General features: G+C 38.4%; 2 protein-coding genes across 4 annotated transcripts in view; one reads left to right on the top strand and one right to left on the bottom strand.

The window, feature by feature from the left end:
* Positions 1-24,123, top strand: part of LOC103062694 (serine/threonine-protein kinase TNNI3K) — a 234,248-nt gene that overhangs the window by 183,497 nt on the left and 26,628 nt on the right. For all 3 annotated transcript variants that reach the window (XM_088154191.1, XM_088154189.1, XM_088154188.1), the window contains one exon: positions 866-975. In XM_088154191.1, the coding sequence (XP_088010317.1) occupies positions 866-975 (110 nt within the window). The remainder of the gene's footprint in view (positions 1-865; positions 976-24,123) is intronic.
* On the bottom strand, positions 6,970-23,950 carry LRRC53 (leucine rich repeat containing 53). Its single transcript, XM_088153252.1, is given in 6 exon segments — positions 6,970-7,318; positions 7,321-9,587; positions 10,657-10,803; positions 13,073-13,876; positions 22,447-22,560; positions 23,911-23,950. Coding segments are annotated over 6 exon segments (3,417 nt in total). The 3' UTR covers positions 6,970-7,273.

Here is a 24,123-nt window from a genome sequence, read left to right as displayed (position 1 = left end):
ACAACAAGACATCTTTCATCAGTCATGTCTTTAAAAACCACCACAGGAAAGTTTTGAGAATATGGCCTGCATGGACAACACTTTACGCGTCCTTATCCTTTGAGTACCACACATACAAAAGTTTATTCTGAACATAAACAAGTTGATCCATATAAGTGCAAGTCATATAGCATCTAACTGTATTATTTATTCTTCCTATGGCAGTCGTCATATTACAATTTTAATAGTGTTACAACATTTATATTCAAAGCCCTATGAACTGATGGAAAATAGAGTGACTTCCTCCTCTAAATGCCTCATTTTATCAGCTGGTGGTCCAATACTAAAATTGTTAGGGATCCACCTCCAATGATTTCAAGGGAGTAAGTCACCATCTCATTCTATCACCTCCTAATTAATCTGATCTGTGATCCTATCCTTAGAAAAGACTTTCATTCTGAAATATTAAGGAATGTTAAAAAGAAGGAACATCCCTAATGAAAGGGAAACAGACCATTCCCTATTACATCCAAATTCTCCTTTCTCTAGTTACAGAGGTAGACCCTGAACTAAACAATTAAGTAGCCACGAGCTTTCCCCAATGGGGAAAACTTTATGGCAGCAAGAATGATAGAGAGAGATTTGATGACACATTCACTGGATTGGCCAGCCTGGAGGATTTTCTTCTCTGAGGCATGGAGTCTGAAATAAGGTTACTTTAAAATGGAACAATTTTCTGTTTTTCTGCACAAAACAGAGACAAGATGTTAAGCCTTTGGAAGGCTAACATAATTTCAGTTCTGTAACCTTTAAATGTTGGCTTCACATTCTCAGTCTGCTTTTGGGGGTGATCAATAATTCAGCCTTGTCATGTTCTTATTTACAGCCGCTGCAGCAGCTGATATGGCTTATCATCACATCAGACCTCCAATCGGCTATTCAATTCCCAAGCCTATCTCCTCTTTGTTAATGAGGGGCTGGAATGCATGTCCTGAGGTAAGTGGGTCCCCTCCATGACTTTTCAAGCCCAAACATTGGCCATCGTTTCTCACTGGAGAAAGAATGGCAGATCTGCAGGCCTATTGCTTGTATCTCAGTGTGTGCCCATATTCTGCATGTACCTCCTAGTTGTTGGGATGCAGTAACAGTGTCCTGGCTTGCAAGATAATCTCTAGTCCTTAGTTTGCATAAAATAGTATCAGCATGTTGGGGGTTAAACTTGGGTTTTGGTCATGTTTATGACATACTACCCAAAATATGGCAAATTTGGCATTACTTGCCTTACCATTAACAGGGAATGCTGCATGTGGCATAGTTGTGCTGGTAATCTACTCTATCTTATTAAAAATCTTTATGCGAAAGTCTCAACTGACCAGAGCCATGATGGGTAGTAGAAGTAAATATCTATTGGTCCATCTGGTGATGATTGTGGTGTATGGAAGAGTAAAATTTGGAAGGTAAAAGAAATAAATGATAAAGAGCAAGTATTAATAAATGAAGTGATAAATAATATAACGATACAGAAAATGAGAATGATAGAAAGATGTTGCACAATGTTTATGCAGAGAAAAATAGTAAATAACAATTATGATTAAAAGAACCAGAGAAATTGCAGAGCAATTTTAATGGAAATAAAACATTATTTTCAAAGTGGGAGAAAAGTCTGAACTAGGACCCTCTGGCAGAATAGAATTAAAAATAAAAGTAAATAAATGTTTTGAGATGAGACTGGCATGGAGGGGCTGGAAGGAATATTGTAGAGGTTTATATGGGAATGAGAGAGATGTCAAACAATGCAACTGAAATAAATGCTATACTGTAAATGTTAATTTTCAAGAAAAATGAATGGAAAGAAAATCATAAATGATGTCAGAATGTTGAAAAATGATAAGGCTTGCAGGTATAGTGTGCATAACTTGAGAAATGTTAAAAATATGCAAGTGGTTTGCTTGTGGAATAGCTGTGCATCTTGCTTAATTTGTGTGTGAAGACTGCATCTGCAGCTGATAACTGGAAGAATGTTGTTATTCTTCCCTACATAAAAAGAAATGTAGGAAGTGTGCTGGAGTACTTAGAAAGCGAGTCTGGCAAAACAAGGAGAGATAGGGTCAAGCATGGATTATGGATGCTGAATGAATGTGGATTGAATGCAAAAGTGAGTGATTAGTATAAAAGAAGTACCTTGAGTGGTTTGATCATGCAGAGTGAGTGAATAAGGTTTGAATAGCAAACAAATATATGATGGAAGAACAAATGTGTTGAAAGGAAGAGGAAGACAGAAAATAGTGGTTGGATGGAATTAATGAGTTCCTTCAAAAAAGCAAGGTGAGAAATTTAAAGAACAAAAGGAAATGCATGAAGTAATTATTGCAGTGTTTCTCAACCTTGGCAGTTTGAAGATGTATGGGCTTCAATTCCCAGAATTCCCCAGCCAGCATGTTGAAGTCCATACATCTTCAAAATGCCACGGTTGAGAAACACTGGATGTGGCGGAAGCAAGGATTGTTTGCAAGGATAGAAAGGTAGGAGGAAGAATAGTGAATGGTGTTAATGCAGTGACAATTTCCTGATAATCTCCCACCTAAGTACTAACCAGATCTGACTGCTTACCTTTCTTGAGATCAGCCTTATTGTATACATGTAGGGCTATAATCTGCAGCATCAGATTTTTCCATATCCTGATTGAAGTTACTGGCATTTTTTCCAACATAAAACAGAAGATCCTGGTACTTCGCAGGTCTGTAGTAGCCTTGGGCTGCCATCTGACCTCACTCTGAATAACATGGTGTGAAGAAAAAGCCTTTCAGGAATTGAAAACTGAGAAAGATAGCTGGAAATTGCCTTTTTGTTTCCTTTAAGACAATAATAAATGAATACATAATGTTGCAAAGTTACATACATTTTAATTGATTAGAACAATAAGCTAAGCATTATATTTCAGAACTAATGTCTGTACAGCATATACAAATAGTAAATTCACCAAGGGTTGATCTTTATATAGCAAAATCAACTTCATTATACAAGAAGGAAGTAGCTGGTGGCTCAGGAAAATACCAACATTTTGAGAAAAAAAATTAAAACCTTTATGAAAAAAATAGGGATTTAAAAAAAATATAACTAACAGCCAAATAAAGACTCAATAAGGGCAGAACACTGGCTGGATGTTGCGAAAAGAGTGGAATAACATATGGCTGGAAGTTGCACACTGCAATCCTTCTTGTGGACTCCTGAGCTTGTTCAGTTTTGAACAGGGACTCAATTACAAGGGTGGGATACACAATTAAAGGGGTGGGCTCCACATACTAGTTTTGCCCTGAGCATTTTCAATCTCTTCATGTTGCATTCAACATTTCCAGTCAGTTTCTAACCATGCTCCCTTGAATGCAAGGAAAAGTCCATGGTGAGCATCTCCATGTGGAAGTCATTGGGGGGAAAATGACATGCACACTGACAATGTTTACTGAAAAGGACAATGAAAACCTGTTATTGTTTTCCAGCCTTCCTGTCTTTAAAAGCTGCCTTTTAAGTAGGTGAAGTTTTCTTTGTATGATATAAGAAAAACTTCATAGCTAAATTTCTGCATCTCAGTGTATAAAATGTATAAGAAATCACCATTCCTCACCCTCCTACCCCCCACCTTCAAAAGAGGACAATTTAGGTGCTGAAAGGTTTAGCTGGAAGTGAGAAAGAGTAAGCAAATTGTCAGTGATTTTCTTTTCTTTACATTCTGGGAAATATCATGGCCATATTTTTCTGATAGCTTCATCAAAGAAGGAAGGAAGGAAGGAAGGAAGGAAGGAAGGAAGGAAGGAAGGAAGGAAGGAAGGAAGGAAGGAAGGAAGGAAGGAAGGAAGGAAGGAAGGAAGGAAGGAAGGAAGACAGACTAAACCCAGATTATAATATCTTGTGCTGCTCAAAGAGATTGATCCCATGTTGTTAATGTGGTAGTACAATATTTATTTCTCAAAACCTTGAGTTAAAACAATAAGTTAATTTAAAGCCTTTGCTTGTCAGAAATTGATTATCTCAATACTTTGGTTAAATATTTTCATATTGTGAGGGATGAGAATAGATAGCTCCATCTACTGGTTAAACCTTTTACAGTTTCTCTACAAAGCAACAGCCACACTACATAATGAGGCATATTCTTTTTTGTTTCCTCAATCTTGCACTTTCATGCTTCCTTTATAATAATTTTAATAATAGAAATGATAAGCTATCCATGGGAAGTCAGTCATCACATCTAGGAAGGTATTCTATTTTGGCTACAGGCAACCAAACCAGTCCAGGATATTCTGCTGCTTCAAGTTCTCTTTTAATATGTCCCACAGACCAAAGCTGAATTTTAGGGCCCTTTCTCTCAGTCATGTTCATGTGCATTCTTCCAGTCCTTGAGTCAACCAAAAAATATGCTCACAAAATTCGTAGTGCCCTAATGGCCAAGTTGTAATCTGCCCTGCCCTAACAACTTTACTGCATGACAATTTAAGGGCAGTGCTTGTAGACTTTCCTGAGTTTATTTCCCTTCCCACCCAGTGTCACCAGCTGGCAGGAAAAATAACTACCGATTTGTTTCCTTAAAGTGTGATGGGCAGGCTTGGGTAAGTGTGGGCAGGTGCCGAGGGCGGAGGCTTTAGCCACTCATCAAACTGCCTGAGTGATAGATCACCAAATGCTCTGTGCTGGTGACCTGTCACTTGAGCTATTTCTGAACATGGGTCTACTCCTCTTCTAGAAGACCAGTCGATCTCTGTCCCAAGAAGCCCAGCTGACAGATCAGTGGACAGAGGAATAGTACAAGAGAAAACACGAGAGAGCTCTCAAGATGCATTGAGTGACCTCCTTCCAGCTTCATCCCAAGCCATCTTCTTACTCTATTCACCTATCCTGGGCTATTTTTGCATAGAGATTTACCAGGATTGCTACCAGGTTTGGTAGGTTTTCTGGTCTTCCTGTTGCTTGGGCTAGAAGAGGAGATTTCTCAATGTTTCCAACTTCCAAATATCCCAAACCAGTAAGGGTGGATAATGAGTATTTGCAGATAGCAGCACCTGCAGGTATCCCATGGAGTATGCAAAATGGCGTTAGAGTGGACAAAATGGTACTGCTTCCCTCTCAAAGTAATAAAAACAGAAGAAGGAGCAGCCATGCAAAAATCTTTGCAGTAGAAGCAGCATAAAATCTTTAGTTCATTAATTTGGGTTAAGAACCAGCAATAAATGAAATACATCTCTTTCCCACTTTAAACTGACTGGCAGCGCCCCACCATGACCGCTACCACCACCACCACCCCACACATACACTTTTTCTTTTTCTTTTTTTGTAACAGACAAGTCTGCTTGTCTTTTGATAGACCAGTGAACACATTCTTAATAATAGGCCTCGTGATGTTCCAGAAGACTAGAATACCAGTGTATACGCCAATGTATGTAAGGAGCCTTGGTATTGCTGGAACTATACCTTGTGAAGCGCAGTCAAGTGTAACATGGGCTGATGCATCAACAGAAACAAAGTGTCCAGTTTTTCCTTCAGCCTGAGCCAAAATGGTCATGAAAGGCGGTACTGAGTGACTGGAGGGAAGGGGTGTGCCTCCCATAGCTTCAGTCTGCCAATAGAAGTTCAGCAGATAGCAGACCTTAACTTCATTATCATCATCAGATTATGCATGAGGTGTCATAGATTTTATGTATGCCAACACTTGTGTCAGGAAAGATGGAAATGTCTAATTTAAAACTGGAACAGCTAAGGGTGAATTTAGGGTGAATCATCCCTCTCAGAATGATTCTGCTGGCTGGGAAGTAACAAGAGAGGATTTTGTTTTTAGTCTTCCCAACAGAAGAACCTATTGGCTTCAATGGAGGGTGTATTTATTCGGAATAATGGAAAGAGAGAGGAGCAAGAAGTGTGTTCATGTGCAAGGGAGAAATGTATATATGGCACAGAGGGATGTGTGGTGCATGAGATTTTGGACTATACGTGTCTGTGTGTGTGGTGTGTAGTGGTGCATGCAGTCCCTGAAGGTATAAGCTGCTCTGGTTTTCATTGCTCCAAAGATTACTTGTCCTTAATGAAGGGAAGAGAAGAAGCAGGATGTCTCTGATGTGTCATGACAACAGGGGCTCCATCCCCATCTTTCTCAGCTCAGCAAAGCTGGTTTCAGAAGCATAGCTAACGTTTCAAATCCACAGTGGTAGCCAAGCTGGGAAACTATTCACTTTCTTCCCACCACTATCCTATACAACTCCCTTAGCTCCAAAATACTTATTCCACTTCTTCATGGTACTGACCAGCCAGCCTATGTTCAAAGTGGCAGAGAGGCTTCCTTTCCCTCCCCTATTTCATCACAGAAGCAGAAGGCTGGAGGGTGCTGTTTGGCCAAGTCTGCACATTACCTGGAACCACTCTTGGGTGCTTCCAAGATTGTAGCAATATCCTGAGACTCATCAGTGAAAATGCTCTAAGCATTTCCTAATACATTTTTTTTTTCCTGAAGAGTTGCCTCTTTGCTACTTTCTTAAAAGATTCAGTATAATGTTGTGTGTTCTGTTACAAAACAATACAGAGCTTTTAAAAAAAAATAGAACATAGAAAACGATGGACTGCAACAATGATCTAAATTCTGCAGATACTTGAGTGAACAGATGATAACCGTTTCGAAGAAAAAGGGGAAAACAGCGATCTTCAGTACAGAAGTATTTCATTATTTTATAATGTACATAATATCACATATGTTATTAAGAGCAACCATCTTGCTTCCTTCATTTTACAGACTTTTTTTTTAATGTTTGGAAGTTTGATGTAGAAATACAGTATCCCAAACAGGACATATAACAGCCTTCTTAACAGATTCCTTTCAGTGAAATTTGAGCTGTGGATTTGTGGGTGGTCAGTGAGGGAAAATGAGCATTTCTAACATTTTCTTCAGGTACCACATTTGGAAACAGTCCAAAGTCTCCAACAGCAGTATTTTCTTGAGGAAAGCAAAAAAGCTCTCCCCTTTTTGTATGAGTTGGACTAGACCTGCATCAGGTTTCAGCATCCTGCTTTATATAAAAGTTAGTTAACATCTCTGTCAATCCTATATCCATCATATATAATTTGAACCTATTATTTTATGATATGATAATTTAAAACTAAATATTTTGTGTCTTATCAGCCCTAATTTATGCCCATAGGTCTACTTCTTATTGCACATTTCTTCATTTTCAATTCTGGTCTGACTTTCACCAGCTCTTTGGTTTCCATAAAATATTGCATTAACATTTGAAATTTCTGATCCAGTAAATGTGGATTTTCATACTGAAAAGGTGGTTTTATCTTTGAAGAGGACTAAGGAAGAATGTAAGTGTTATTTGAAATATTTGATTTGCTTTGTTCCACCTGCAAAGGAAATTCTTCATTATAATCAATAGATGTGGAAGACGGTGTAGGCATGGGAACTGAGATTTCTGCTTTATTTATACTGCAAGAAAGTAAAGATGTCTCAGTTCGTTGCTCATAATTGACGTCTTTAAACTCTGCTGACAAAGGAGGCTCTTGATGTGTAACTAGTGGCATTTTACCTTCTTTATGTTCTGTGCTGTCTTCATCAAATGGATTATCCAGATTTTTTTGCAAATTGTGATCATTATCCATATGCACATTATGGTTCTTTTGAGGATCCATGTTTCCATTTAGATATAGGCTTCCAGTTTCAGAAGAATTGGGGATGCTGAATGTATTAGAGATTATGGCCACCTTGACAATATTTTTATGCAATGCATTGGATTTGTTATTGTCTCCTCCATCCCCAGCTTGTACTCCTTCTTTCAAGTCTGTTGAGTCCATTGGTGTATTTGGAATCAACTCATTGTTGCTTTCTGTTTTAAAATCCGATCTCAGTTCCTGTGTTAAGATTTCATCTTCCTCTCGGATGTTAATTTGTAGCCCTTCTTTAATGGCTTGAGAATTAGGAAATGTACTACTCGAGTGAACTGGAGATATCAGCCTATTTGCATCCTTTTTTGAGATAATCTGATATGCATTTGATGGTGGTATTTCCACAAAATTTTGAGACTTCACACTGGATAGATTTTCTTGCACAGATTCAGACTCACTAACCTTTTCCTGCCCTACCAGTTCATCTTTCCTAGTGAAGTTTTCATTCTGCCCTTTTAACGGTTGGTCTCTGAAGTGATGTATACTCGTGCTATGCATTATATGTTCCATTTTTTGCTGAGAGTGCATATAATCTCCATTGCTGGGTTTCTGAAATTCAAGATTGTCTGCTTGGCTAAAAGAAGCTGGAGAAAGACAATGGTATTTTTCTTCTGATTCCCTTTGCAGAGAATTCTGATGAAAGAACAAGACTTCAGTATCTGAAGTGTCACTCTTAAGCTTTTTAGAACCCAATGATGTAGAAATATTATTTGCTATATTTGGTGAAATATTTGGTGAGTGGTCAGATGAAAGAGGAATAATGGGAACAGTCATTCTTGAAGTTCTATTTACTGAGAATGTTGGGGAAGTAGTTGGAGTTTGTAAATGCTTGGTTGATGAGGAAGCCTTCATAATATTCAAGGCAGGAATATTGTTAAAAGAACCTGAAATGGATATTTCTACATCCTTGCTATTTTCTTCAGGCACTTTTTCAACAGCTGCTCTATTATAAATACTGTCTTTGCTGTTTTCTAATCTCTCTTGAGTAGCCATAGAATATCCTGAACTCTTTTTTCTTTTCCTCTTTTTTCCTTCCATTTTGGAAGTATGTAGCAGTCTCATAGGCTGACAGCTTGAGCATTGCTCTAAGCTTTTTTTATGAAGAAATTCTTTTGGCTGGATTTTTCCTTTTCTAAAAGGATGTAAATTTAACTTTACAGTTAATGAATTTGGTCTTTTTATGTTTATTTTGTACTTTTGAATAAATTCATTCTCTTTTTCCCCAGGAGGACCCATGAGAGGGGAAGATGGTTTCCTTTCTTTAATTTTTGCTTCTGAATCACTAAGCAATGTTACCCAAGTAGGAGATTGGTTTCCTTGAATCCGCTCATGCCATCGTTTGTTCTGAGGAAATCTCTTTTCACTTAAACCACTGGTTGTCACATTCGCCCTCTTTATGGTTGCCAGATCAGGTATGTTAAATCTAACCTTCTTGAGCTTCTTGGTTTTGATCGCTGGTGATAATGGTATATCTGCAGCATTCACACAGCAGCCACCTGATCTTGTGCCCTTGGCTTCACTCTGTTCTGCCTCCAATCTCATCCTTTTGCCACAGTTCTGTTCCTTTCCTTTTGGGTAGTCTTGATTTTTATCACAGTCTATGTACTTACAGATAAGGAAGTTGTCTAGCTGTGGAGAAATATTCCTGCTCCTTGCTAAGAATTCACATTGTGATCTATGGCTTTCTAATGCTGCTTGCACACAGTGTTCCTTTGACTCTTCTAGTGTATCTGTTGCTGATGACAAAGCTGTAATTAGATGCCTTTGCTTGTAAGACTTGAAGCAGTCATCATACTCAGTCTGAGATAGAGACTGACACAATTCATTTGCTAAATGTTCCCCAAGCTTCTCCTTTGCCAAAGCATCGGTAGGCCTTGAACATCTTCCTTGCAGTGTGTCACTTCTGATTCCTGCTAAATAGCAAATGTTGAAACTTAACACATGTACAGGGAGTTTTTATACACTGATTAAGCAGATGTTTGGAACACCTTTACCAATGATGCCCTCCCCTGCAAAAATAACTTCTCTGGGACAACTGGTTAATCTTTGTCTTCCTCTGCAAAATATAGTCACCTGAAGAAGTGCTGACTTATGCATTCATTCAGAGTGAACATTTCTTTAAGATCTGAAGTGAATGTTTGGAATTAAAAAAAATATTGTCCTTGACCAGAATTAATCTATCGTGTATGGGTTATACAAGATAACAATATGATAATTCCTGGATATTAAAGATGTAGCTGGTTTGTTGACTCTATTATTATTTATTGAGTATTATGATGGTAAAAGTCAAACAAGTCTCTGAACTCTCTATTTTCTACTCATTCTTCCCTCCCCCCACCTTTTTTCTTAGCATATCTCTTATACATCTCTGAGCTTTTTCCATTCCCTTCCTCTTTTTTACTTCAATCAACCACCTCCACATTTTCCTTGTTCCCTTTTTATACCAACTCTTGCCAGTGATTTATCAGGTTTTGTCCTTCCCATTCACCAACTATCACTCATTAGCCTCATTTGTATGACCAACTGAATGTGCTTTTCTTTCTTCCTCTGACCTCATCACCTCTCAACCTTTCTATGCCAGGAATCTGCTCTCTTCATCCAACTTTAACTACCTTTTTGGTACTTTTGTCAGAGATCCAAAATCAAAGGAAATGGCTGAATTGGTACATTACATGTATCTATCCCACACCTCTGCAGTAAGCTTTATTCTATATCTGTGTGGCTACTAATAATGTATTTAGTCCACACATCAAAATCATTGTTCCACTGCAGATAGGTTATATTGGCATGGGAGCGAATCACATCTCTGACTTCTAAACTCTCTGAGTTCTCTTGTTCAAATGTTCTTGGATCCATGAGCCTTAGACTCCAGCTTTCATTTCTCTGTCACAAGATGTTGTGTATAGGAGATCAACTAGGACAATAATCAGTAAAGACTGAAGGAATGTTTCCATTTTCTCTCTCTGGAAGAGAACTTACCTTGATTGAAATTTGCATCATCTTTTAATCTTGCATTTAATGAATCTTCCTCAAATTGCCCAGAGTTTTCTGAATGTTGAGTTCTTTGGAAATGTTTTTGAAGCGGTAGCTCTGTTTCATTAGGCGCCACTATATTCCCCGAAGATCCTTGAGGGAAAGACTGAAGCAGTCTACACTTAAGGCATAAGAAATGGTTGTTTTTCATTGGTTCATTCTCACTTTGAATGCTTCCAAACGGGATTTTTAGGTCTGTGCACTTACACTCTGGCTTTATTGTTTCTTGATGACTATTTTTCTGTAAATATGGCATTTCCCCACCAGCCCCCAACCCTGACATAACTTTTATTTCATTTTCCCAAGTTAAGTGGCAGTTACAGTATCCCTTAGTGAGGTAATTTCTTGGCTCATGACCACATTGGGATTCATCTAGGACTCTGCAACAGCAACTTTCTGATGGGTGTTCATTTGCTTTGCCAGGTTGAAGTTTCCTGTTAAAGAAGGCTAAAACTAGGCAAGTGAGACCAACACCTCCTGTAACAAATAGAAGGTTTATCAAGGTTTTAAAGTAAGATAAGTAAAAGTGTTCTCATTAGACATTAAAATACAGCTGTAATAAAACAACATATCTAATGTGATTATCCTGCAATATGATATTATTGAATAGAGCAGAAGAGGAGAACTGCATAGGGACCCAATTAAATTATTCCCTATATATATATATATATATGTCAATGATTTTGCATAGAATATTTTTCAAGGATTAAATGAAATCTATAGTACATAGAAATACATGGCCATGAAACATTCTCCTGCCCTGCTGGTTTTATACAACTTTTTTGAAGCATGCCAATTAATTTGAGCTTATGTATAGGTTTCAGTAATGCACAAGTAAGACTGAAGTAAATAATACAAGCAAAATGGAGGAAAATGTGGAGGGAGTTAAGTGTCTATTGAACTTCAGTTTTTTTTATGTATATTGATGGTTTGCTATTCCAAATAAAAAGCTACTAAGCCAACAGGTTTTATTTGGCTCCCGGGGAGTTGGGGGAGGAATATTTATCAATTCATTTAGCATCCTCAGCTTTTTTTTTTTTTTTATCTTGGCTGTCTCCCTTCCACATGCGATGTGTGCTTAACATTTCTTAGTTTGTGAAATGAAATAAGATCACAGTCTAAGTTGGTATAGCTTCAGGCAATGATATAGCTTCAGGCAAACCTTTCGCTTCCCAAAAAATATTTTTAGATGTTTCTATTTAAGGACAGAGATTACTGTATTGTCAGTTGAGCAGTGCTGAGGGTCATATCAAAGAAGCAACTAATCCGCCATTCCAAAAGAATGAAATACATCCTACACCAGGTGCAGGAGAGGGCACTGCTCAATAAGCATATGAGAGTTGACTCCTGTAGCATGTTGGAAGCCAACAGTTGCAAATATCTTGTTAAAACAAGTAGGCTACATGAACAGCGTAACATGAACAGTGTAACGCAGGATCAGACTGTGAACTCTCCTGTTCAGCTTATGAAATGAGAAATTGTAACTCAGAAGAACAGCAGAACAAATCACTATGTTGACTTCATCAGTACAGCTTGTTGTGAACACACATATATATTTACTGGGCTTCCAACAATACTATAACAATAATTAATCTGCGTGGAGCTTTTTCAGTTGTCATTTGCAAATCTCTTAAATTAAACTGCAATAGTAGGGTAGAAACACTCCTTACAGAACAAAAAAGGAAAAAGAGAAATATTGGATGGAACAGAATCTCCACCGAATAAACCAACACTGGCTGCAAACAGCTTGCTGCCTCAGCAGCAATGTCTAGGGGGAGGGGGAGGGGTCCAAAAAGTCAAAATGGCAATGCTGACCTCTCAGTCAAAGGGGAAAGCTGGCATGTTGCAAAATGGCAGCCTCCAGGATCATCTATCTGTCTATGGGTCCAAATGGGCCTCATAGGTTTTCTTAGACAATACAATTACAGCCAGCTGCAGCTGAGTGCTTTGTTTCAAGTATCTCCACATGCTCATGAAAAAGCAAAAAGTAGCCATAATATAGAGCATTGCACAGGAGAGGGAACTCCAGGAGTGGCAGGTAGTTTTCTAGCAAGTTGCTGTTATGAGTTATTCCCCCACCCCACCCCCAATGGCCATTTTGTGAATGGGCAAATCCTCCCATCAAAATTCCCTATATGCAAAAAGATTATGCAAAGCCTGCTTTGGCTTTTGGCAGTGGTGGTCACAACACATCTGGATGAACATCAGGTCAGGGAAGCTTGATCTTGATCATTTTGAGGAGTCAGAATATTCTAAGTCTTGCCCTATGATTTTTTGACTTCATGAACAGTGAAGAATGCCAATATAAACATAAAAGAAACTCAGGACCAAGCAAGTAATACTCTGTTAAGGGAATCATTACCTACAAAGGAGAAGAGTGCTACCAGTGCAATGTCTCGTCCATAATTCTTTCCCTCTTTTTTTAGAATTCTGAGTGGTGGTTTCAGTGCAGACTTACAGTTGACCTCTGTGAGTTCAAGCAGATTTGTTACTGATGGGTTTTCAGAAGCCCTGCAGTTCATGTTTTCAGGATTCCTGAGTAGTTTTGATGAATTCACATATTTCCGTAGGAAGGAAGCTAAATCATAAAGCTTGCATGTGCAGTTCCACCAATTCTGGTCCAAACTAAGAAGTTTTAATTGACTAAGTGGAGAAAATGTGTCAGGGATAAGAGCTAGCCTATTTCTAGAAAGGTCTATTTCCATCAGTTGAGGCAGGCCATGGAAGGCATTCTTTTCAATGGAGTTAATGAAATTGTTTGATAAATCCAGGATCCTGAGGTTGCCAAGATTTGCCATCTCAAAGCTGTCAGCATTGATGCTAGTAAGCTGATTTCCATTTAAATGGAGTCTAATAAGAGCCTTTGTGTTCTTGAACCAGGTCCCATGAATGGTACTCAAAACATTGTTGCTTAGCACCAGCACCTGAAGCTTCTGAAGTTCATGAAACGTGCTATATGTGATGGAAAAGCTGGATATTTGATTCTGGTCCAGAAGTAAAGTCTTCAGTGTTCTAAGTCCAAGGAAGGCATCATCAGTAATTGTTTTAATCCCATTAGTACTGAGGCTTAGTAAAGTTGCATTAAGCAGGAAGGAGAGGTTAAATCCTTCTACTGAAATGATACTTCCATCAGTAACAATCAAAACTTGGGTAGATATAGGAGCAGCTATAAGAAAGGAATAGAAGCATAATTCTATTTCTATATGCGTACAGATTTGTAATTCACACCCTTTGCTTTAATTCTAGTCATTTTGTGCAGTTTAAAGGAAGATGGGGGAAATGTAATAGCAGAATTGGGAAGTAAAGAAACATGGAATTTAAGATTTAGGTCGGTTTGGGAATAATTTATGAATAATTAGCTACTTCACAATATACAAATAGAGCAAGATGGCCAAATATGTTCCTATCAGCATTCAGTATGCTTGTATGCCATAATTATAAAAATACCATGTTTTTAAAACATGGTATTTCTAGGCCTCATATCTTTAAATATTTTTGAAAATGCAGTATAAAAATGTAAAAACATGCCAAACTAAAAGACTAGTAAAATCAAGCCCAAAATTTGTCTGCTATGTAATCTGAACAGTTTATGAAGTCAAGAAAACACAGTAAAATAGGCCAATCAATTTTTCAAATCAAATAACATTTTTATAACCCCTTTTCACCTTATTTTAAAAAAGAAAAATGAGAGGGAATTTATAGTTACAATCCTCAACTACATGGGAAGAAAAATTGACATTGAGGCAACTATGGAAGCTGTTCAAAAGATGAATTGAAAGATTATTTATAAATGTACCCAAATCAACAAGAAGTGATCATCACAATAATTTTCAGTGAACATTTGAAAGGGCCTTACTGAAATGGACTATACTAGTGAGTAGACATTATAGAGGGGTTTTGGTCACAAAGTGAGAATCTTGCTAGATAATAAAGTAGTATATTCAGTGTGTTTGGAGTTGCCATGTGAATTTCAACTATTTGCAAAAAAGCAATATTTCATCTGTGTAAAAGACTTTTGGCATAGAACTTCTTCAAGTTAGAATCTATTTTCAGTTTTGCAGTCATATACCAAAAAATGTTTACACCGGGAATGAGAGTTGCAATGTGTATACATTAGAAAGGTGGGATATATATATGTGTGTGTTTCATAAATAATGTTTCCACTATCCAGTTATTGAGACAGATGTATAAAATCGGGTTATTGCACAGGCTTATTTCTTATTAATGGTTTCGCTGCACATCTAACATTACTGGCAGAACATTTCAGAACATATTCTGGATGGATGTCCATTATGAGATCCCAATTCCCCCTTATTATAATTGACCTTATTTCATAGAAAGGGGTGAGTCACGGCTCTTATTCTTTTTCGTATCTTTGGCTTGTATAACCTATTGTGATCTTTCAATTTGGCTGTGGAACAAATTTGTCTGCAGCCTTCTCTGCCTTCATCAGTTGGCTACACAGTTCTAGACTTTCCTAACAAATAAATGGCAGGCATAAAAAGTGCATTGCTATCAAAATGTTCTGGGATAATAACGTCTTCATGGAGGAAAATACTTTTCCATACACATGGGAAAATCTTGTAACAAAGTAGCCCAAAACATTGCCATAGAATATCCAGGGCAGACAAATATGATGGCTAGAGTGGACCAATTTCTTAATCAGAGTCTCAGAACTCTATTGTGCCAAAGGCAACTCTTTATTCAACCTCTCTCAGCGGAATAGCATGATCAATCTCCCGTCCTCTCAGGATTTAGCCCCCACCAGTCTCCATGGTTGTTCAGACACTGCCTTAGATTCATCAAAAACTTCATGCAACATTCATTCTTTACCCATGTATTAATAATTTCTTTCACTGCATTCCAACATGACCTATTTGTTCTAAAAACAGAAAACCATCTGTTCCACTAGACGTCACAGTTAATGCATTGCTTATTACAATCATTTGGCGGAGGGGGAGGGAGGGCTGTAATATTCAAGAAGAATTCCCCTTTTTTCTCATGGATGTGAGAAACCATCAGCGCTTTCATTCAAGCATGGGACAGGTAGGCACTGTACAAGCTTCCCACATGCTGTTCGGCCACCCCACCTCAATCCTGACCTGAAGCTCTTGAGCCTTCCCAGGAAGGCACCTCTCTCCTGTGTAGCAATGGCATTTGAGCTACCTCACCAATTTACTGCTGCTAATGTTTATCTGTGCTGGGAGGTCATGCGCTGTTTTCCCTTTACAGTATGGATTTTATTTGTCTCAGGTAAAAAGTAATAAACCTGATGGAGGGTGAGGCGTGCTGTTCGCTTATTGATGCCTTGAAGGATTTCCCCTGGGTTTCTCATTAATGCATCAGAGTATGGCCCCTTGCTGCGATGTGTATTGCTTTCAATCAAGTCCTCTAGAGGATAAAGATTAGCTAAGTTTTAGCCTGCATATCACACAAGCACAAACATGATGGATGGATGACTAGAGTGCTACTGTTGAATGAGTAACCATTTTAGCAAGCTGAACATTGGTTTTTACAGTGAGTTAACAGCACTGTTTTTGTGACGTTCCTTTATCATATAACCAAGTTTGGACTCTGAAATCTACAGGAGCATGAAGGAAACTTGTAGTAAAACTAAGCTTCTCTTACATCTGCCAATTGTTTCTTAGAACAGATAAGCTGATCCTCTTTTCTGCAATCCAAGTATTACAGGCTTTAAAGAAACAGAGTTCTTTAACAGTATAGAAGTATTAGCAGCGCACAGTGCCACGCTGCAAATGAAAATAATTTAATTGCTGATGCAAGGCCTTGAATTCCAGCATGTCAATATATTAGGCTGTAAGACTTGGTTACGGTATTTGCTAGAGGAATGGTGTTACCTAATCTAATATACTGTACAGTCCTGCCCAAAAGCTTAAGGCAAAGCCTTTAGATAAAAGACTAGTTTTGCCTTTAGATATTAGTAGTTATTAATTAACAGTAATTTGTGACAACAGCATTGCACAAGCAATCAAACTGCACAAGAAGCCAAGCTCTGCAATGGAGCCAGTTGTTAACTTAAACAGATTTGTAACTCATTTTTCACTGAAGTTTTAAAAAAAGAAAAACTACTGTATATATGATAGGAAAAAAAATGACCCTCCCCATCTTTGCTTTTGTTGAAAGGATGTCCTTACAGTCACTCACACCTTGGTCACATTGCAGTTGGACTACTGCAATGAGCTCCACCTGGGGCTGCCCTTGAAGACCACCCAGAAATTACAGCTGATCTAGAATGTGGCAGTATGAGCAGTGATGGGCAAGCCTCAATATGCTCATATAACACCCCTGCTATGTGAGCTGCAGTCGCTGTCAGTTGGCTTCTGGATGCAATTCAGTGTGCTGGTTATCACCTATAAAGCCATACATGGCACAGGGACTAGCTATCTGAGGGACCGCCTGTCTCCCGTAGTGTCTGCCTGCCCTGTTTGCTCTGAGAAGGTTGACTTGTTTGGGTCCCATCAATTAAACAATGCTGTCTAGTGGGACCCAAGAAGTGGGCGTTTTCTGTTGCTGCACCTGCCCTTTGGAATAGCATTTCCCCAGAAATCCAGATTGCCCTCTTCTGGCTCACCTTCATCCAATCTTTAAAAACTCCCCCCCCCCCCGCCCCAGGGCTAGGTGGTTTGAGCAGGTCATCTACTTGCTGATATATAGTGATACTGAGATATATGGCTGCGGTTCCCCTCATCTGCTGGTTGTGTTACGTATCATGCAGTGTGATGTTGTATAATATTGTGTTTTTAATCATGTGAACTTACCCAGAATTGTTCTGGAGTTGGGCAGCCTAGAAATATGGCCAATAAATAAGGAAATAAATACCCCAAATGAGGCTATGTCTACTTATCCTAAAGCAATTCTTTATTTTAGTTTCTCAGGTGCCACAGTTCCAGTTAGTGGTTCCCTGGACTAGAGATACAGGAGTAGATTATTCTCTTCAGTTCTTTGGTCCTATTCCTATGTACATTTCCTCTTCTACCAACTTAGAGTGTCCAAACACTCAGAAATATGCCACAAACCGGATTTTTAGAAGTTTATCCACTCCATTCTCTGTCAGGCTTAACTTTGGTCTGTTCCACTTCTCTCTTTCCCCACTACCCTATCTTGGCTCAAAAACTCAAGATCATCACTAGATGACAGCAGAGAGAATTTTGCGTATCTTTTTGCTGGCATCCATTTATTTATTTATTTCAGGACCTATATGGCCGCCTGTCTCATACAATGACTTTAGGTGGCCTACAACAATCCATAAAACATAGTTTAAAACATACCTTTCCCTCCAGGTGTCAGACCAAACCTACTTACAGATCAACCCCCTATCCTAGCCCAATGCTTGGGGGAAGAGCCAGTTCTTCACAGCCCTCCGGAAGGCTGAAAGGGTAGGGATCCCTCTGACCTCAGGTGGGAGGCTGTTCCAAAGGGCTGGGGCAGCCACCAAGAAGGCATGGCTCCGAGGTCCCATCAGATAGCAACACTGCTAGGGAGGTGACCTGGAGTGCACACACTCTATCTTACCTAGTAGGATGGGCAGATACCCTCAGGGAGAGGTGGTCCCACAAGTAACCTGTCCCTGTCCCATGTAGGGCTTTAAAGGTGGTAACCAGCACCCTGAATTACACCAGAAAGTAACTGGAAGCCAGTGCAGCTCACGCATCAATGGTGTGATTCAGGCAAACCACAGGGCACCCAAAAATGTGCCACTGCATTTTGGACCAGTTGCAGCTTCCGGATAGTCTTCAAGGGCAGCCCTACGTAAAGTGCATTGCAGTAATTCAAACGGGAGGTGACTAAAGCATAGGTGACAGGGAGCAAGGCCTCCCTGTCCAAGAATGGGTGCAATTGGCGCACAAGACGGATTTGTGCAAAGTTATTTATTTGTTTGTTCGTTTGTTTGTCAGATTTATATAGCTGCCCATCTCACAAACAGTGACTCTGAGCAGCATGCAGCAAAGCTAAAAGCAATTAATACATCTATTTGTTCTAGTGCTGGGTTTTTTAAGTGGAGTGAATCACTCCTCTTTATATTCCTCTTTCTTTTGCCATGTCTTCCTTTCTCAGGTTATTTGGTGTTTCTGTTCCTTATTTTATTTTATCTATTCTATTTATTGCCTCACCCTTCATTCTGACCCCAGTCTTGCCCTATGATCTGAATAGCATTCTCTATCTTGCAATTGTTTTTAGCATATCCCATATTTCTGGATCTAACATTTTGTTCACAGTTCTACAAGCTGCTGATCGTTTTTTGCAAATGGACACATGTTTTGTTTTGAAAGGCATGCACAAGTGTCTAATGTACTTTTGGGGGGACGGTGCTTTCAAATTAGTGTTGACTCCTGGTGACTGCCTGGACATGTCCCTGCAGTTTTCTTGGCAATGTTTTTGGAAGGGGTTTGCCATGGCCTCGTTCCTAGGGCTGAGAGAGAATGACTGGCCCAAGGTCCCCCAGCTGGCTTTGTGCCTAAGGAGGGACTAGAACTCACAGTCTCCCAATTTCTAGCCTGGTGCCTTAATCACTACACCAAACTGGCTCTTAATGTACTATTTAGCTATCAACTATAGTCTAGGACAGTAAGACATGTGGACTTCAACTCCCAGAATTCCCCAGCCAGCATGGCTGGCTGGGGAATTCTGGGAGTTGAAGTCCACACGTCTTAAAGTTGACAAAGTTGAGAAACACTGGTCTAGAAGTTATTCCTATCATCACTCAGAAAGTTTTCTAGAAATCTCTGATTTTATGAAGCAATTCTGAGGGGGGAAAAGCAATAACAATTTTGCATGCTTCTTGGTATGACCAATCAAGATGATATAGAATATTTTCAACATTGCTTTGAATTGCCTTTAAAGCACAACCTTGAATGAGAACTCATGGGTGTTAACAGGAAGTAAGGAAAAATTTTACATTATTCCCTGGAAACCACTGACTTTCACACAGCTTTCAATTACAGTGTGGTTTAATTAAATTGCCATCAATTCTTCCACGTACAACTTTCAAAGTCAGGGAATTCATCTTAGAAAGTGGAAGTTTAATTTGTATTGATTTTGATTAGCGCTTAAAATCATTGGGTCTTTCTATCCTCACAGCCAAATTAGCTTTTCATTAAGACTAGAGCAAGCACAATGGTGGCCATGGGTAAAGCCCTTTCTCACATAAGTATTCCTTGAACATTCAACATACTTAGAAGAGATTTGTTTGCATTTCAAGAAATTAACATGCCAATGGTCCCCTTGGCCATTGATTGTTGCCATGCTAATTCTACAAAGGTACAGAAGGACTCAAGTAGAAACTTTGTGTTTATACAGGAGGCAAATCCTTACAGAGACAAGAAGTATCCCTGCCTCTTTGTGGCCCTAATATTAGAGATTTTTCATAATATAAAAGATATAGAACAAATCAGCTATATAAGAGATTTTTAGTAAAGAGCTTCCTATACAAGACCTCAATTATTTTACTCATTACTCATGGCACTAGCCTAGAAACCTGCATTTTTGTTTCTTAGTCCTCTTCTAGTGAAATGTTCCTTTTTAATGGATTCTTTCTTAAAAGACACATATTGAATATATTTTCTACAAAATATTTTGTACAATATATTTTGTACAAATACAAACCTATGCACTTTGCTTGGAGGTCCATAAACAAGATGTAAATGATACTTATCCAGCAATGTTGCCCTGGCTTATTGGGTCATTTGTAAGCATTGTTCATCTGTGCCCATTCAGACAGAATGCTTTTATAATCAATATGCCAGATTCCCTCATGTTCCTGGCTCTCAGATGTCAACATGGCCTGAATGCCATATATATCTTGAATTAATTATGTACGTCCAACTGACAACTTAGAGTCCTTCTGGACAACATTCGATTCTGGTTCTGATAGACTCCATGTTACACAAACTTTAAAAGATGTCCAGTATTTGGCTTTCCACATCAGTTCCCTTTCTACAATGAATTCAGTTTGTCTTCAGAGGTTTGTCACAACATCCCCACCATACAGAACATGAACAGCACTTCTCCAGTCCTCAGATATGATCCTATTCTGAAGTTTCTAGGGGAAGGCTTCCTCTTCTTCTACCTCTCCTGAAAGCTTTGCCATTTCATTTCCCTTTGAAAAAGGGATAAGTTTCCCAAAGGCTAGTCTTTACATGGCCCATGATCAATTCTCCTCTCCATTAGAGCACCTGCTCAAAAATGATGATGACAGTGATTATGATGATGATTAGCTAATGTCATGTGGTTCCTACTGTTGCCATATCCAGGGGCTTCTGTTTATACTGTCTATGATAGGTTTAACAAGATGGCTGTTTACCCTGCTAGTGATATAATAAAGAATTAATGTTCTGCATCTGCTTGCTGCCATCTGGTGGTCATCCAGATTTTTGCAGCCCACATTTTCTTTGTATACAAACTTACTGAGAAGCTCTTTTGCATACAAAGATTTATTTATTTTATTTTATTAATAAAATTTATACACTGCCCATCTCATTGTATAAGTGACTTTCAGCGGCTTACAAGTATGCAGTACCGTCTGTTTTCTTTTCCTTTTTCTTTCAAATCACTTTGCAGTGCTATTTCAATACTTGGATCTTGGGTCAAACACCTTATCTTTCTGGGTGAAGTGGGAGCTCCAAAACTGGGGTAGACTTGAGCATGGAAGACTGGGACAATACTGACCAGCAAATATTGTGACAGCAAGCCCTGAGGAAAAAGGCTGATCAAAATAAGAGCAAAAATCAGGATGCTCAGGAGCAAACCTAATGGAATGTTGTTGATTTGTCCCTTTGCCATGAGTCACTTGCCTGGAAGATCAATGTTTTACTGTGAAGAGGCCATTTCACTGGCAACTTTATACTGAAAAAAGGGGAGCAAATAGAGCATTTCAGAATTCTGTCCATTACTAAGTTTCTATTTAACATCATTATAGGCAAAAAGAGAGCAATATGACTTCCTTGATTGCTCTGTGGACAGAGAGGTGGCATCTAAACTGTAAAAATAAATAAATAATGACAAGCAATAAGTGAAAGGCATTATTAATTATCTACTGCTTTAGCCACTATTAAGCTACGATTTTTTACTGCGGACAGCAGTAAGATTTTTTTTTTCCTTTCCTAAGAATCAGCAGACAAGCCAAACACTGCTTTAAATTTGTTAATCAGGTGTCTTATTAAATTGTTGACTTAAGCAAGCAATACGTAATGAACACAGCCACTGTATCTTGTTAGCATTTCCACAGCTCATTTAGCATCAAGAGTGGGTGGGAAGCACATTCTTTCAGAATTATAATGCACTTTATGATGCTAATCTGTATCAGTGGTACATCACTTAATCTTGCTAATGCTGAAAGATTCCTTGGCAGGGTTATAAGGCAATTGATAGCTCATTCAGCCAGCGGACAGCTTGAACTTTGCACAAAATGTGGACAAAACTTATTAAAATGATCTATTTTGTTTTTCTTAAAGCGTTTGGCTGAGTGAAATGACTGTTCTCAGTAACAAAGGTTTTCAATTACCTCTGAAGGGCTTGAAATAGTTTGGATAAGGCCCCTAGGCAAAGAGAAATGAAACAATGCTATCATTCTTCAGTCAAAATGTGAAAGGCTAGCTCTCTGAAAATTTACCTCTCAGCAGCAGGCACAAGAAGCAGTCAATACAATTACAGCTGGGCTGTGTGAACTTACAGTACAGAATAAATATGAGTTCTCTTTAAAGTGTCTGACTTGGTTACCTAGTATATATGTTAATCCTTGGCACAGAGTAACATCTTCAGAGCATACCATGCATGAAGAGGGGCACGGTGCTATTAAGTGAATCAGCATAGCAAGTAGAATGAGCAGGGCACCTACAAGGGAAAAAGAAAGAGCATATAAAAATATTGTGGCAGTGACATTTTTATTCTTCTGGTAATTATACTGCTGCAGATCTACAATGAAGAAAATTAATCACATTTTTTAAAAAAATCCTTTTAAAAAGGGAGATGTTGGTGAATTCTGCAGGGTAAACATGACTATAAGTTTCCATTTTGGATTTCTTAAATCACAACTAGACCAGACAATAGAAAGCAGAGTCAAATTTTGGACATGAACCTATTAGATTTCCATTTATGTGTGCTTTGAACTATGAATTTGTAAAGCATTCTTTCACTTACTGTTGGATACCCACCTATCTGACATTAAGACAAGCACTATGTGGTAGTCAAAGTATGCTACTCTTTTTTCCTTTACTGAAACAAAGCTTCAGGAGCTGAAAAACACATCTAGATAAAGCATGTTTTAACATGCATTAAGGTGCTATCAAGTTGTAGATGGAAAAGTAATTTAAACAATGAAAAGAATTCTATTTATTCAGAAAGGAGTAATATTATGTACAGTTTTAAGTAGACCTTTGAAACTGAACAAATAGTGAAGTAAATAAGAAAAACCTGTTTGTTAAGTCCACAGGTTTATTTAGTCCAGCTTCCTTTCCCTAAGTGTAGCCGCTTCTCAGAAACTGAGACTATACGGTGAAGGCAAGACTTCCCTATTGTCTGACCTTCTGCAATGTTGCATACTGAAAGCTTCCTCTAGCTACCTATTTTGCCTAATGGTACTAGTCTATTCTGTTTTAAAATCAGTTAAGCCAACAGTCATCATCATACGTTGTGGCCATGAAATCCATGTGCTAAAATATGTAGAAATGTATTATTTTGTCTACCCTGAATCTATTACCAATCCATTTTATAAGAAAACCCCAAATGTTAGTATTATAAGAGCAAGAGAACAATTTCTCCATGCTTTTTTCATACAATTCATAGTTTTCTAACCCTCTTTCTTACCCCTATCCCAAAAGTAATTGTTGAATCTTCAAATACTTCAATCTTTCTTTAGAGATGATCCAACCTTTGGCTGCTGCTTTCTTCAGTTTTCCAGGTCTTCAGTACTCTTTTTGAAATGGCGGAACAAGAATGGTACACAACAATGCCATACCATAAATTCAGTCTGCTCCTATCCATTTATTTTCACTCCATTTTCTAATAATCACTAGCACATAGAATTTCCCTTTTTTGGCCACTTCTACAAAGCAAACTGATATTTTCAAAGGCCTATTTCTAAATCCTTTATCACAAAGTGTTATAGACAACTCAGACTCATCCATACATATATACAATTACACTTTATGGCTATTTGCTTTAATGTGCATTTTACATTCTCACTTTCTTTCAGGTCACCATCACCATGGATCCCATAAAACATTTCAGTAGTTTGAATTGTAAAATAGATAATTTAGTGATGTTCATAGAAAGACACATCCTTCTATAATCACTAAAAAGTTCCTGTGGAGAATTATTTCCTGTCCTAAATAATGTGAGATGGGACTATAGGGTTGATGGGAAAGAAAGAATCAACCAAAATTGGATTTGGATCAT

The sequence above is a fragment of the Python bivittatus genome, unplaced genomic scaffold (assembly GCF_059951505.1).
Source record: "Python bivittatus isolate LINGU-HERP-01145 unplaced genomic scaffold, Pbiv_v1 ctg000700_np1212, whole genome shotgun sequence".
NCBI classification, from domain to species: Eukaryota; Metazoa; Chordata; class Lepidosauria; order Squamata; family Pythonidae; genus Python; species Python bivittatus.
The sequence above is the reverse complement of the archived record's forward strand: the minus strand, read 5'-3'. Positions and strand labels throughout refer to the sequence as shown.